Source organism: Plutella xylostella, chromosome 29 (genome assembly GCF_932276165.1).
Source record: "Plutella xylostella chromosome 29, ilPluXylo3.1, whole genome shotgun sequence".
In the NCBI taxonomy this organism is placed as follows: domain Eukaryota; kingdom Metazoa; phylum Arthropoda; class Insecta; order Lepidoptera; family Plutellidae; genus Plutella; species Plutella xylostella.
This window is the reverse complement of record NC_064009.1, coordinates 136,982-154,328: the sequence shown is the minus strand read 5'-3', so window position 1 is coordinate 154,328 and position 17,347 is coordinate 136,982. Positions and strand designations below refer to the sequence as shown.

The 17,347-nt window shown below is 43.1% G+C and overlaps 1 protein-coding gene across 1 annotated transcript; it reads right to left on the bottom strand.

Annotated features, from left to right (window-relative positions):
* Positions 1-11,746: 11,746 nt before the first annotated feature.
* On the bottom strand, positions 11,747-15,626 carry LOC125491019. The gene is made up of 2 exons (XM_048631821.1): positions 14,666-15,626; positions 11,747-11,882 (listed from the first exon to the last, which is right to left on the bottom strand). The coding sequence occupies exons 1-2, from the start codon at positions 15,453-15,455 to the stop codon at positions 11,869-11,871; spliced, it is 804 nt and encodes a 267-aa protein (XP_048487778.1). The 5' UTR covers positions 15,456-15,626; the 3' UTR covers positions 11,747-11,868.
* Between the last annotated feature and the right edge of the window lie 1,721 nt (positions 15,627-17,347).

The following is a 17,347-nucleotide window of genomic DNA, read 5'->3' as shown; positions in this document are numbered from 1 at the left end:
CATATAAACATTGAAATTGGAAATTATACTCGAGTATTGTATGTGTCTAGTCTATCGTGCCATTTTGATAATCTTCAACACATTTGAAATTAATAACTTATAATAATTGTATCTACACCGGTGGACTCTACCATCATTCAGTCAGAAATGGGCCACACTTTGTAAACTTTATTAAAAGTAGTGTAAAGTTTTGATCTAAGTTATTAAATTAAAGAGCCTGTGATTTTTTGGTTAAATATAAAATTTATTTTTAATAATATTTATAGTTATGTATTCAATACAATTTGTTATATCCTGGATACCCTCATTTATTCAGCATTTTGTTTATATAAAAGTCACTTGAGTTAAGATTTATACTTTGTTTTGTGGCATTCCCTTTATATAGGATGTTAAATATTTGTGAGATTGTATTGGATAATGGTATTTATAAGTCGTTGTTACGACGTTTGTTACACATCAATATACCTGGCATGTTGCAGCTACACTCTCTTGTTTCATTTCTACTACTATTGCAGCATCTATTACCTAAGTTATACATTATCAGGTAGTCGCACAGCTTGCTATATTATGATAATAGAATAGACTGACCGCCGAAGAGTGGTAGTTGTGGGACAATTTAAAGGGCTTTTGGGGGTTTCTTAGAAAGTACCTAAATAGTATTCTATTCTGTGTAGGGTAACGTAACGTACCTAGGGACATTTTCGACTACCCCAACTTTGAATGAAGCTATCGCAGCGTACAACTAAGATATTAATGTGAAATTTTCTTTATTCGGTAGGATATATAATCTATTATCACTAGTATTTGTGCTAAAGCTTTAGTGTGGCCAGATTTTATTAAATTAAGATAAAAGTAAAAAGGCTTGTTTTGACCCAAGGTACGTTACACGTTTGTACCTTGGGACACTGTTTCCTATAGCTTTGTACTATGGAAAATGCAAACTTCTAAATAACGTCTTATATCTCTGTTCTTATTGATTTACTGCATCTCTCTTCTGTCTAGTTTCACTCTGGCACTAATAAGAACAGAGATATAAGGCGTTATTTAAATGTTTGCATTTTCCATAGTACAAAGCCATAGGAAACAGTGTCCCAAGGTACAAATTTAATCGTGTCCCAAGGTACAAAAAAGCAATATTTAACCAAAATTTAAATATCTTTATTTTTAATTAATAGGAATCTTTCAGATAATTGCCAGTCATAAAATTAAATAACTGAAAAGTTATACGTGACATCCATGTCTTTATTTTGAGCATGCCTCAATGAGATAAAGCAACACAAAAAACTATACAAAAGCTACTTTTGACTCCAAAAAACTTCATATTGTCTTCAACACACACTCGATGCTGGTATGATCACGAGACTCACTAGTTTTGCCAAGCGAGTAAAATACTATACCTAGGGTAGAATTTTAATGTGTTTATTTAGCCGGTTTTTAAAATACAATCAATGTCCCGAGGTACAAGCGTCCCAAGGTACGTTACGTTACCCTACATAAGTATGACCAATATGAATTTACACAAAAAATGTGTTACTTTTGGTTTAATTTTGGGTAACGATTACACAAAAGGATGTTGCGTTTATTTTCTGATACATTTGTCAATTTTGGAGGCCTTACCCTTAAAATCCATTGGCTGACCTCAAAAGAGCCATAAAAGTAAATAAACGATATACTAGAACTTCGTCAACAAGATCTCCCTATTACCTATTTTGTTGTGTTATTCTGTCTGGACTCGGATTTATTACTCTGCTAGTTATAAAAGTGTTTTCACATTCATGAAAGGAATTGTTATTTATCTCGCCGCCATTGCTTCCAGCTTCACTCGCTCTAACTTACACAGAGATAACAACTTGCGAGGGGAATCGTTCGAGTCTACTTGACAAACAGCTTTCTAGTAACTGTTTAGGTAAGTACTAAAGGACATAAGTAAACCTTTATGTTCATAAAAAAGATTCAGAAGGCTTCTATTATTCAAGGTTGGATCTTTACAATCTTTCAATGACCGTCACGAGACTCACCCCGATTTTTCATACACACGACACTAACTGTATTCTAAATAAAATAAGATTGTATGTAAAATACGAGATACGATCGCCATACTCCGTAGTTAATTACTTATTAAGTACAAGTAACGATAGCCTATCGATACCTATTTACTGCTGCTAAACAAATTCGATGGCCCCATACGGGAATCGAACCGGGTCCAGCCTTGAACATCGTTTCAATCTTCAGCGGTTTAAAAGTAAAATACTGATTTTTGTCGTGATTTTTTTAAGTTCAGCTACTACGAGTATTATCGATAGGTCAACTAAAGCAGGTACTTATATTTATGAAAGTGTTGTGCCTACAGAAAGTTGTGTGTCACATCTCGAGGGATAAACAGATAGGGGAGACGCGGCGGCGGCGGCGGCGCGGCGGGTGACTTGTGTGTTTCTTTATTACGCAACTTTTCACAACGACTTCTCACCAGATTCCGGGAAAGGGTTACACACACACACACACACACACACACACACACACAAACACACAGTGACTACAAGTTACAAGTACACGACTGTTGTTTGGCAGAAACTTTGTGAAATGTTGTTACAGAAAGCTTACGTTATGAGTTTTGTTTGATGCAGTTTATGACGATGATAATGGGACCTTAATGTGTTATAAATGCCCCGAAAATTGTTATGCTAATTGAGATATACTTACTTACAACATTATAGTTTATAGTCCTGGGACTGGTTGTATGTACCCTTTGATTAATATAATCAAAGTATGTACCCAATCAAGAAACAAACCTATGTATACTTAACTTAACTTATGTATACTTATGTATACTTAGCATCTTGTAAATAAACACTCTACTATTTCGCCGATATTTCTTGTGTTCAAATAGGATAGATAAATCCGGTAGGTAGGTACTTATGCTGTTTAGATAAAGTCAATTTCTGGGCAGAGCCGGGATAAGGGTCTGATATGATACAATTTATCCGCCATGTGATGTGGATCAATCCGTCGTCCGTCCGCGTCGGTACTCGGCCTACAGGAAGGGTCGTTGTGGACATAAAAACATATTTTCGTTTGTCTCGCCCGGTATAGGGTGGCTACCCTATACGTACAAAGAAAAAATAGGTTTTATAGTTTACCGTTAGGAGCGAAGGTTTTACGTTTCTCTTTGATATTTATATCTGTTTTATAATGATCTCAGACAAAATTATGATTAAACAGAGGATATTATATTATAGCCTCATAATCGTTTTACATTTTAATCATTCCGTCTTCCCTAGAGAAGCTGCTCTACATTGCATATCGACAACTCTTTAATAAGTACTTAAAGAATCTTAGTAAATACAATTACTATCTAAGTATTATCAAAAGAGTATTGGACACTATGGGACATAACAATCTAAGCTCAGTCATGTAAATAAAAGCCTTGAATCTGAATCTTAATTAACCAAGGTAACCTAGGAAAGACAAGACAAAATACTTATACAGCAAAATCACGTAAGTCGCGTCTCGTACATGTAACTTCCAAAGCTACCCAGTTCCTCACGGCTGACAGTGGCAGCCGGGCCGCCCACGACGAGGGGCGTAAGATTTAGGGCTCTGTGTACAGCCGGGGCGGCGGCGGCGGCGGCGGGGACACACAACACATCACCGTCGCAACTGCCACTTCACTCACTCGCCGAATAACATTTACAATTTTACCAACATGCCGACGCACCGGCTTGTTTACGACGAGTGTGCTCATGTTTACTAAAGTCTTCTTTTCAGTTGCTTTCTCAGACATGAGATAAGTGTAATGTAGCCAAATAGCAGAAACGGTACTCTTATACCTATTCTTCATGTCTATAGGTCTACCCGTCCCACACGTCCCGTATGTCATAGCCGCTTCTGTCTTCAATTCTCAACCTAACGCCTCTCGAGGCTGTATCATTAGGACATTGTTACCCGGGGGATGAAGAGGGTTGGATCTCGCAGACAATCGCCCCAAGGTTTTCGAGCATTTTCAGGTTTGATCTTGTTACATTTCCAGTAGACCCAAAGTGATGGATATTTTCGATGAACAAACTTTCGACGAACAGTGTGTGGCGGCACGCCACGTCCCATCACTAGCGGAGGCTACACCCATCACTACGCGCGCCACCACTCCAGGCGTGCGAGGGGCATGCAAGCGGTGCGGGTGTGCCGCGGCCGAGGGGCGAGGAACCGGGCCCCAGTCGACCGGCGCCCGCGCCAGTGCTACGCAAATCGCTCCCCGCGCAAGACCTATGTCGCTTCGCCGCTCCGCCGCCTTGCTTATTACGCGCTTAGCTTATGCTTATAATAATATATTTAAGTTGTAAATACTTTGAAGAAACGAACATTATACGTTTATATGTGGAGTTCGCGTTTAATTGGACATCCCAAGTAGTCAGGAACCCACATCTGGTGACCTCCGAATAAAGTTACGCGCTCGCGAAATAAAATGGCCCGGCCTACGACGTACGAAGCTATACCGCCCCAGCGACCAGAGGACAGCAACGACGCCTTTCAAGACTCCGCCCCGATGCCCGGCGCGTCGGTGGACCGCGTGGCGGTACGCCTGCCGCCATTTTGGTCCGAAGATCCCGATGCTGGTTTGCACAAGCTGAGGCGCAATTTCAGCTGTCCGGCATCAAGGAGGATTCTACTAAATTTAATCTCGTTGTTACGCAACTTGACAACAGGTATGCCCGAGAGGTTAAAGAATTAATTAAGAAGCCGCCTGCTAATGACAAATACGAAAAGCTGAAGCAACAATTAACTAAGAGAGTATCTGTTTCACGGGAGCTTCAAATAAGCCAGTTAATGGCAGGAGAGGAATTAGGTGATAGGAAACCATCTCAGTTCTTACGACACCTTCAGACATTGGCCGACGGAGGAGTTTCTGAGGAATTTTTAAGAGGAATGTGGGCCAACAGGTTACCTACGCACGTGCAGGCAATTATAATATCACAGTCCGGCACCTTAGAAGAAGTAGCCGAGCTGGCCGACAAAATTTGTGAGATTTCGCCGCCATCAACATTACAGGTCGCATCCACGTCAGGATTACAGGGTGCAGGATCAGGATGTGCACCGCCAGTACCTATAAATAATTTTGATGCTCTGTTACAGCGATTAGATACCATGATCACGGCGCGGATTGAATCTGCTCTTTCGCAGCAAATTGCGCAGCTCTCCATACAAGATGGCCGCCACCGCGCACCCTTCCGCCACGTGGCAGCCAGGCCAAGGAACAGGAGCCGCAGCCGTAGCAGAAGCCGTGTCGCAGGTATATGTTGGTACCACAATATTTTCGGCGATAAAGCACAGAAATGCACCAAGCCATGCAACTTCCGTTCGGGAAACAAACACGACAGTCAATAAATGCGGCGAGCGACTGTCGAGCAACCAGCCGCCTGTTTGTCACGGATAGGAAATCAAAGGTTCAGTATTTAATTGATACCGGCTCAGATCTCTGCGTACTGCCACGTCGGTTTCTTCGGCGATCGGGGACTCCAACCGACTACAGTCTCACAGCTGCAAATGGTACTATCATTAATACATATGGCACTCTGAAAATACACCTGGACCTTGGACTACGGCGTGATTTCGTGTGGAACTTCGTCGTCGCAAGTGTGGACAAGCCGATTATCGGTGCCGATTTCCTCGCTCATTATGGCCTACTTATTGATTGCAGGAACAGTCGATTACTAGACAGCGTGACTTCACTTTCCTCGCCAGGATCGATGGGACAGTGCCACGTGCCGAGCATCAAAGCCATATCCGGTAACAGTGAGTACCACAACCTGTTAGCCAAGTACCCCACACTTACAAAGCCATCTGGTGTGCAGCGAGAAGTCAAACATTCGACAGTCCACTTCATCCGTACTTTACCAGGCCCTCCAGTCTTCTGCAGACCGCGCCGTCTCGCGCCTGATAGGTTGAGGATAGCAAAAACTCAGTTCGAGGAGATGATAAGAGATGGTACCGCTCGCCAATCAGACTCACCATGGGCATCCGCACTACACCTGGCACCTAAGAAAGACGGCTGGAGACCCTGTGGAGATTACCGTGCCCTCAATGCACGTACAGTACCAGACAGGTATCCGATCAGGCACATTGAGGACTATTCCAGCAGGCTCGCAGGATGTTCTGTATTCACCAAAATCGACCTCATAAAGGCATATAATCAGATTCCAGTTTTTCCAGCTGATATTCCGAAGACAGCGATCACAACACCCTTCGGCATGTTCGAATTCCCATTTATGTCATTTGGGCTTCGAAATGCCGCACAGACATTTCAGAGATTTCTCGATGAGGTGCTCCGAGGCCTAGATTGCTGCTATTCGTATATCGATGATATTCTGGTCTTTTCCAGAAGTAAACAGGAACACCTGGAACACCTGGAAGCAGTCTTCGAGAGATTGAACAAATACGGCTTGCTAATCAACGAAAACAAATGCTGTTTCGGCGTCAAAGAGGTAACGTTTCTTGGCTATACAATCTCCGAAGCTGGCACCCGACCAATGGACGACAAGATCCAGGTGATCCAAGACTTTCCACCTCCAAAAACCGTGAACGGGTTACGAAGGTTTCTGGGAATGCTTAATTTCTACAGGCGTTTCATTCGCAACGCAGCTGAAGATCAAGCCCCATTACACGACATGCTAGCAGGACCAAAGCTCAAAGGTTCGCAGCCGCTCACCTGGACCACAGGCACTCTTCAGGCCTTCGAGAAGTGTAAGCAAAGCATCATAAATTCTACGCTTCTAGCTCATCCCATATTGAACGCACCGCTCGCCCTCGTGACTGATGCCTCAAGCTCATCCCTAGGCTCGGTGCTCCAACAGCTGGTCGATGAGGAGTGGCAGCCGCTAGCTTTCTTTTCCAAGAAGATGAACAGAGCTCAGCGAAACTACAGCGCATATGACCGAGAGTTACTGGCTATTTATGAAAGCGTCAAACATTTCCGCCATATGGTCGAAGGAAGGCATTTCGTGGTATACACTGATCATAAACCCATAACATTCGCTTTTCAACAGAAAGACCGCCACTGCTCACCGAGACAGTTCAACCACTTGGACTACGTTTCGCAGTTTACGACTGACATCCGGCATATCCCTGGTAAAGAAAACCTGACCGCCGACACTCTCTCGCGCATAGAAGGTATTTCCATTCCACCAGATTTTGCTACACTGGCACATGCACAGCAGGGCGATACAGAATTGCAGGATCTGCTCCAGAATAGATCTTCATCCCTGAAATTGGAGAAAGTACCAGTGCCAGGTAGTATGGTCTCACTTTACTGCGATGTCTCGCTATCAAGGCCTCGCCCATTTGTACCAAAGGACTTACGTCAACAAATTTTCAACTCGTGCCACTCCATGAGTCACCCTGGAAGCAGAAGTACAACGAAGCTGATCACAGAAAGGTTTGTCTGGCCCTCCGTGCGCAAGGATTGTCGTGCCTGGGTCAAAACCTGTGAAGCCTGCCAACAGTGTAAAGTTAGCCGACACACATCTTCTCCACTGGCAGACTTCAAATTAACAGGAGAGCGATTTAGCCACATACATATTGACCTCATTGGCCCTCTCCCATCATCCAACGACTACAAATACTGCCTAACAATGATTGACCGATTCACCAGGTGGCCGGAGGTACTCCCCTTGAAGGACATAACAGCAGAAACCGTTGCTAAAGGATTGTGTGAAGCCTGGATCTCACGTTATGGTTGTCCCCAGATTATTACCAGCGACCAGGGCCGGCAGTTCACCTCACACCTGTTCAAGGCCTTGACAGATCTCTGCGGCACACAGCTGCGACACACAACCGCTTACCACCCTGCTGCAAACGGCATGATTGAGCGGCTGCATCGCACCCTGAAGGCTGCAATCATGGCGCACGGCGAACAGCGTTGGACTGACGCACTCCCAATGGTTCTCCTGGGTCTCCGAACGGCCTGGAAAGAAGACCTCAAATGTTCTGCCGCTGACCTGCTGTATGGTGAGCCATTGAGGATTCCCGGTGAGTTACTCAAAGCTCCTAAGACTCCTCCAGCAAACCCACAAGATTTCGTCTCCCAGTTGAGAGAGCACTTAGCACATCTCCGACCACAACCTGTGTCCAGGCATGGCTCACATTCAGTCTTTGTCCATAAAGACCTGCAGACATCTACCCATGTTTTTCTAAGAAAAGATGCCATGCGTAGTGCCTTAGAACCACCATACACTGGACCACATCGCGTCATATCAAGAACAAACAAGACCGTCACTGTAGAATTATTTAAAAGAGGACCAGTGACCGTCTCCATTGATCGTTGCAAACCCGCTTACATACAAGCTGAAGATTGCAACCCATCACCTGCATCATCGTCACCGCCGCCACAAACTAAAACTACTCGTTCTGGGCGCGTGGTAAAATTTACCGATTTCTATTCCGCAGGACAATAATTCTCCGAAGGGGGTGATGTGGCGGCACGCCACGTCCCATCACTAGCGGAGGCTACACCCATCACTACGCGCGCCACCACTCCAGGCGTGCGAGGGGCATGCAAGCGGTGCGGGTGTGCCGCGGCCGAGGGGCGAGGAACCGGGCCCCAGTCGACCGGCGCCCGCGCCAGTGCTACGCAAATCGCTCCCCGCGCAAGACCTATGTCGCTTCGCCGCTCCGCCGCCTTGCTTATTACGCGCTTAGCTTATGCTTATAATAATATATTTAAGTTGTAAATACTTTGAAGAAACGAACATTATACGTTTATATGTGGAGTTCGCGTTTAATTGGACATCCCAAGTAGTCAGGAACCCACAAGTGATTTCGACGAACCGTGTTATCGGAGAAGAGTAATTCGGAAAACGATTCGGAGCTCGTTCCAGCAGCCCAACGGCCTCGCCAGCGCCTGACCAGGGGCCCTATCGCGAAGTCAAACGAAATAGTTAACTTTTACGAAGTAATTAGTTAATATGTCAAATTCAATACACTTTGAGTCAAAACTAGTTCGCGATAGGTATACAGTAGTTATTTACGTCGTCATCATGTCACATCCAGTCACAGATAATGTAATAGGGATCTTTTTTTTGTTCTGAAATATTAAAATTTGCTGGAATTCCCAGATGATGCCATTCAGAACCGGTAAGTTCAACCCACTTGTAAAATTGGCTGCCTAATCCGCCTTGCATCGGACAGTTGGCTAATAGTACACGCGGGACTCCATTCTACTAACTAACAATGGAGATATTATTATTATTTGAGTAGGTATACCTACACGCAAATACCTAAATGTAGGCACTTACCTATTTATATATACCTATATTATATAATCCCTGATTAGATCTTTCCGAACAAGCCAACAACCATGGCTTATTCTGAAAATTCGAACTTACGAGTAACTAAGTACCCACTGCACCATAAAATTCTCCACACCCTCTTAAATAAATGCTTCTAGCTTTAGCTATTCAGAATCATTTATAAAGGCAACTGATTAACTTTTGAGCGACGGCAGATCGAGACCCGTTCGGGAAGATTAGGTAAGTACACTTTGCTTTTTTTTACCACAATAAAAAGTGCCCACGTGCACAAAAAATTTAAAAAAAGAATGTTCAAAAGTTTGGATAGCATCAGTGGCTTAGTAATTTAACATAACATTTAGTTGTAAGTATAATTTAAAATTAGTTAGCGGACGGGAGTCGTGATGGCATCTCTCCACGCCTGTAGGCCGGCGGGCGGCGGCGGCTCATTTCACCAGGTAAACGGTTCTTTAGGCCGCGGTTGCAGTGGCGGGGTGAGGGGGCGAATACACGAGATCATAATATTACTGTTATAGGTACTTTGTTCCTTAACGACGACGATGATGCCTAGACTGATTGATGATTGCGAGGGGTATGGTAGCCCGAAAGTCGGGGGGTTATTCTGAATGACTTTTAAAATACTTTTGATATGAATACACTTAGAGCCGAGCCACCAGCCACCACCACCACGTGCCGTATCTACTCCAACTCATAGCAAGGGCCACACACCAACACATTGATTATGAATGATCACCCGAGTCCGCGTTGTTTTATGCACTAACATTATAATGTCGAGATAGATGTTGCGTAAACTGTATAAGAAGAAAATACCGAGACGCAATCAAATTAAAACATATATACCTACATACATACATACGTATGCACTCATAACTGTAATCCCCGAAGGGGTAGTCAGAGGTGACTCACAAGCGAGCCACCCACTTTTTGCAGCACATTTGTACTCACGTGAACCATATCGCCGTTTTGGAATAATTACAATGCACTTAAAATCTACATGTGCAGGTTTCCTCACGATGTTTTCCATCACCGTAATTATTATTGTACTAAAACTCCTTAATTGAAAACACAATTGAAAGAATTCATTGGTACAGGCCAGTATTTGAACCCCATCGACCAAAGTTGAACCCACGGCCTCTCGATTGAGAGGACGAGGTCTTATCCATTACGCCACCATCGCTCTGATACTCAGATATTCGCCCGTGATATTCAGACTGCCTATTGGTAATCAGATTCGCTTTCACCATAGCACCTGCCTTATGTCCTACGAAGCCGCGAAGCAAAACAAGTTTCAGCTACCCCCCGCACCCCGCGCCCGCCCCGCACCCCCGCGCCCGCCCTGCCCCGCCCGCCCTGACGGCGGCGGCGGCAAGATTGCCGGCAATTGCATCCGCCCTAGAGTTTACTGAGCCTCATACATACACGCCACCAACCTGCGAAACATTCGCAAAAAATACGTTAATTTTTAGTGATCATACATAAGTATCTACGGCCACGTTCTACAGATTTAAAGCCTCTTTCGCAATTAACTGTTACAATCATAATGTATTGTTTCTCTTCAAATGTTAGCTTCAATTTCTTTTTAAATGTTTCTGAAGACAATTTTCCTTATTCGTTTTCGTTCCCTTTTGTTTTGGATTGCTTGTTTTAAGCAAAAAGATTTCAAATACAAAATTAGGATGCCTCTTAAGAAATTACAAAAGGTCACCTATTTACGGCACTGCCGCTTCTCATTAGGACGAGGCAGGAGACACAACATCCACACCCGGACTGCGCGGGGGCGGAGCGGGGGTAGTGCGGAGCGGGGGCGGACAATCACTCACAAACCTCTCATCAATCAGCCAAAGGTAGAGAACTGTTAAGAACCATTCAATTACATGATAAGGTATGATTCCTTCTGTTAAATACGAGAGTAAAAGACGGCTGCTCGATTGACACTGACCTTTATTTCAACTAACGGTGTTAGTGAAGCGGTGACGTAGCACGCGCCTTATCTATTACTAGGTATAAGTACTTACATACCTAATATCCCTCCACCAAAGCTTACAACTAAGTATAATAATATTTAAAGGCTTGCAAAAACTAGAATAATTTCCTATAGTCAACTCTAGGTATATCTCTTAATCCTAATCTAGTACGGGAAGGCACAGGTTCGCGTGTTTCCTCATCGGGGGAGCGCGGCCGCTCCGGGGACTGGTGTGGAGTGGTGAACTCGACATCATCTGTCGGTGCCTCCTGGTGAAGAGCGGAGGCCGATGCCCCGGGCTCTGTGCTAGGACTATTAAAGTGTCCAACCAACTCTTCCCCTTCTCTAAACGAAAACTGCGTGTTGTCATTATGCAGGCTAAAATCGTAATGTTCGTTTAGAGATTGCCCTTTATACTTAAAAATCTGATTTTTATGTTTCTTTACTAAATTTTTGTCAACTGAATCCCTCACAAGATAAATAATCTTGCCCAGCTTTTCCACTATTGTTCCTCTTTTCCAAATGAATTTATTATTGTTTAAATGCTTCTTGTACATGACGTCATCGCCAGCGATAAAGTCCTTCCTAAGTGTACCACCTCGATATTTATTCTGTAAGCACTGTTTTTCATAAACTGTATTAGTTAAATTATTTGTCGGGGGCGGTGACGGTGGAAAAATGAGATCGAGTCTCGATTTCAGTTCCCTGTTAAATACTAATGAAGCTGGAGATTGCCCTGTTGTGGTATGCACCGAATTGCGGTAATCAAAAAGATACCTAAGCAACCTATTATTTATACTTTCCGCATTACGACCCTGTAGCAAAGAACATTTTATGCCCTTTTTTACAACTTTGACGAAACTTTCGGCTTGGCCGTTACTAGCCGGGTGGTATGGCGGAGAAGTGAGATGTTGAATTCCGTTTAGTTTACAAAAGTTTTTAAAACAATCTGATGTCATGGCCGTGCCGTTATCACTGACCAGAGTTGAGGGTATCCCGTAGTGTGACATAAAATCACACAACTTATTTACCAAATTGGATGACGTAACATTATTCTTCATGTCATAGCATTCGACCCATTTAGAATAGGCATCGACAATTACTAAAAACATCCTGTTATCGATTGGACCGAGAAAATCTAAATGAATTCTATCAAACGCTTGTTTCGGGTATGGCCATGAAACAATAGGTGAGCGCGGCGGCGCTGGCCGTAAACAAACACAAATGCTACATTCTCCTATCATTTTATCTATGGCTTCATCGACTTTAGGAAACCAAAATTTGGATCGTGCCAATGCTTTCGTCTTAACGATGCCTAGATGTGAGGTATGCAGTTCGTCTAAAATTTTCGAACGTAAAACTTCCGGCAATACCACCTTATGCCCTCGTAATAACACACCATTTTCGAACGAAAGTTGAAGCCTGCACAGGTAATACGGTTTCAAACTCTGGTCTGAAACTTTTTTTGGCCAGCCCTCCTGCACGTAAGTAACAACTTTACGTAGCACTGTATCACGTCCAGTCTCAATTGATAAAATCTTGTGAGTAACTGGCAAGCTACCATCTATGACAAAATTTACATAAGCGGTAGTCTCTTGTTGCGTGGCCCCGAGGCCGAGCGACGACTTGCTATCGTCACGTGCACAACCCGGTTCTAAGGGCGCTCGTGATAAGAAATCTGCGCTATTATGTGCGCTGCGCACATATTCAATTTTGTAATTGTACGCAGATAAAAAAATTGCATATCTTTGCAGGCGGTTTGCTGAAACCTCCGGCACTCCGTGGTTTGGTCCAAAAATTGCAACTAGGGGCTTGTGGTCCGTTCGTAGAGTAAATGGCTCCGATCTCGCATATAAAAATTGGTGAAACCTACGTATTCCAAAAATTATGGCCGTTGCCTCTTTTTGAATTTGAGAGTACTTTTTCTCTGCCGAATTTAGAGTGCGGGAGGCGTAAGCCACAGGACGTTCCAGACCGTCTTCCCCTATTTGAGAAAGAATTGACCCTAACCCAAAATTTGACGCGTCTACTGTCAAAATTATGTGAGCATTAACGTTAAAATGAGCTAATGTTTTTTCCGAAGATAACTCATTTTTTATTGCACAGAAAGCCGTGTCATGTTCTTTTAACCACGACCATTTCTTATCTTTTTTTAGTAAATCGTACAGAGGCGCGAGCACGGAGGATGCATTTGGTACGAAATTACGATAGTAATTAACTAGTCCTAAAAATGATTGTAACTGATTTACATTTTTAGGAGTGGGCGCCTCCTTAATCGCTTTAACTTTATCAGGAGATTTCCTAATGCCGTTTTTATCGATGATATAGCCCAAATACGATACCTCATCCTTAAAAAACTCACACTTATCATAGCGTAAGGTCAGTCCTGCGTCCTTGAAACTTTGTAAAACGCGTCTGAGTCTTTCCATGTGTTCCTGCCTGTCTTTACCCGTTATCAATACGTCATCTAAAAAGGTTAATACCCCCTCGTGCCCAAGAATGCTCTCCATTACCTTTTGAAATATAGCTGGTGCTGAAGAAAGCCCAAAAACTAAACGCTTGTATTTGAAAAGCCCTTTGTGCGTATTAATGCATCTTACATTTTTATCATCTTCAATAATGCATTGGTTATAGGCGGATTTCATATCCAACTTTGAGAATTGAACCCCACCATGCAATTTAGTGAAAAGCTCTTGAACTGTTGGTAATGGGTATTTTTCAATTAACAATTGTTTATTTAGGGTTTGCGAATAGTCCGCACATAGCCGAACTGAACCATCCGACTTTAGTACCGGGACAATGGGTGACGCGTATTCCGAAAACTTTACAGGTTCAATGATCTCAGACTCAACTAACCTATCAATTTCCTTATCTAACCTCTCTCTCAATGCAAAAGGTACCGGTCTCGCCTTTATAAATCTCGGTTTCGCATCTTCCTTCAAGTGCAATTTTATTTTATATTTATTAAAACAGCCGAGGCGGTCTGAAAATAAATCCGAATATGTATGAATTAGCTGTTGGAGTTCGTTATCACCTAAACTAGAAAGCTCACAGTACTTTATTGAAGATAATTGAAGTTCGAATGCTGAAATGAAATCACGGCCTAGTATCGGTGGCCCTCCGTTTTTAATTATGAAAACTTCAAAGTTAATTGTTTTGTTCTCGTAAGTTATAGGCAAACTAACACACCCTAAACATTTAAGTTGGTTTCCTGAATAACTCAAAAGGTTTTTGTTTGTTTGCCGCAATGGTACATCACTGAAACACGAATTATAAGTTACATCAGAGATGGCCGTTACGGAAGAACCGCTGTCAATCTCAAACTTCATTAGCTTATCTTTAATCAGTACAGTTTCTGACATAGGAGTACCGTTTCGACAACGAATATTATACAAGTACTCACCGTCATCGCCCTCGCTTACATTGTCTTCGCCGACATAATTTACTTTATTACACATTTTGCGTAGGTGACCTTTAGAATTGCACTTTTTGCACTTGTACCTAGCGAACCGGCACTCGCTAGTTTTGTGGTTTTTGCGTCCACACACTGCACATTTCACTCGATCTGTGTCGGGTTGCGATTTCGACACTCCTTCTATTTTAAATAGAACGTCGCCGCCGCCGCTGGTCCCCGCTGGTGCACTCGCCGCCGCCGCCGCGCGCGCGCACCGCACGCTCTCCGCCTGGTCCACCGCCGCTGACAATGTCAGTTCCTTTATGTCCAAGGTGAAGATTTTCTCGCGTTCAGGTCCCGCTGCCATGCCCATCACGAATTTATCGAGTAAGGCGTCCTCTAAATGTTTAAAGTTACAATGAGCGGCGAGGCCTCTTAAACGGACCGCCCATTGTGCGTACGACTCCCCCTGCTGTTGGGACGCGGCGTAGAATTTACTCCTTTCAGCAAATCCGCACCGTTTTGGTATGAAATGGGCGTCCAACACATCAATAATGTTTTGGAAGCTCACTTTGTCCAACGTATTGGGTAAAACCAAATTACTCGCCAATTTGAAGGAATCGTCTGTGAGTGCACTCAACAATATGGCGCGCCTCTTAACTCCCGATTTATCGGATTCTTCATTTATTCCATTTGCCAGGAAAAACTGCTCCAGTCTACTCTTAAACGTAGACCAATCCTGTTGTTGGTGGTCGAAACTGGAAATATTTCCGACAAACGGAGAAAATGCTGCACACATTGTCCACACAAATTATGTTAATCTTTGAGGGTAGGTACGCGTCCCGTCGCCACTGTTAAATACGAGAGTAAAAGACGGCTGCTCGATTGACACTGACCTTTATTTCAACTAACGGTGTTAGTGAAGCGGTGACGTAGCACGCGCCTTATCTATTACTAGGTATAAGTACTTACATACCTAATACCTTCCTTTCTACTAATTGGCAGTTATGAAAACATTTACCTATACTGATAGGTTGTTGTAATTGGAGGGTCGGCAGACTAAAGTACATAAGTCATAATTCATTTTCACTTAAGTTTTTACAGGAACAACAAAAAACATAATAAAAATAAATGTATTTGGAATTTAATAATTTATTTATTACACTTTCATTGTTAAACATGAAATACATTTGATGAACATAAATAACTATAAAAAATAAGTCAAAAGCAGACTTTGAGTGACTTATGTGATACGTATTATTTACTAACTACACCTTAGATATGACTTAAGTGATTAGGCCTAGTGAAGTGTTGCTTTTATTTCAGATAATAATATTAATCATACACTCACAGAAGAGATGTGTGTGTGTGTATGATTAATAATTATCTAATTATTGAACTCTTCTTCACTACTGAAAACATCTGGGAGTGTGTTCCGAGCTGTTTCAGAAGAGGGCAAATTATTGTAAAACTAAGAAATATCATCTTTTTTCTCTTTGAATATAGGTTTGTTGGACATCAATGGTATAGCATCGGGCACTATCTTCTCTTCAGATTCATAGTCTCGAAATCACTATTTCGGTCTAAGGTATTCTTGAACAAAATAATCATCATCAGCCTATAGCAGTCCACTGCTGGACGTAGGCCTCTCCCAAAGCACGCCACTGGATGCGAAGTCGTCACCCCATCTAGCCGGTAGACGTCCCACACTACGTTTGCCTTGTCGCGGCCTCCAGTCCAGAACACGTTTACCCCATCAGTCATCGGTTCTTCGACAGATGCGACCAGCCCACTGCCACTTAAGCTTACTAACTCGGTGTGCTAAGTCGGTGACTTTAGTTCTCTGTCGGATTACTTACGTTCCGGATGCAATCTTTCAGAGAGACTCCAAGCATCTCTCTCTCTCTCTCGCATTAGCTCTTTCCATTGCTCGCTGAGTGACCTTCAGTTTGTGAACCAGTTCCACTGTTAGTGTCCACGTTTCAGCCCCATAGGTGATAACCGGTAGGACACACTAATCCAAGACGTTTTCGTCTTGAGACTTTGTGGTATGGGCGACGAGAAGACTTGACGAAGTTTGCCAAATGCTGCCCAGCCCAACTGTATTCTTCTATTGACCTCTGATTGGAAGTTGTTTCTACCCAGCTGCATATTGTTGAACAACTTCTAGGGTCATGCCATCAACGGTTATTGGACACGGTAAAACGTGGTTATTATACATAACCTTAGTTTTATCCATGTTCATCTCGAGGCCAACCTGGCGTGAAGCTTTGAATAGGCTGTTCAGCATTTGTTGAAGTTCCTGCAGATTCGGCTATAATGACGATGTCGTCGGCAAATCGAAGGTGCAAGATGTTTTTGCCGTTGATGTTTATGCCTTGTCCTTTCAAGTCCAGCGTTTTAAAGACATCGACCAAAGCATTGCTGAACAGCTTCGGGGAAATTACGTCTTGTCTGCTGTTTTATTTTCTTTTCTTACATTTCATTCTACATCCTGTCTGAGCCTGGAACCTTCTTTCAGGAATCTCTTTGCATTTTAATGTTTTGTAACTTTGGCCTGTACTACGCATTTTTTTCTATTGTTTCAACACACGCAAGCTTAAACCAGCAACGGCAGGTGGTTCATTTGTATTTTCTAAGTCTGGAGTCCTAGAAGAACTATAATTTGTAACATTTTCAGTTCTATGTGTT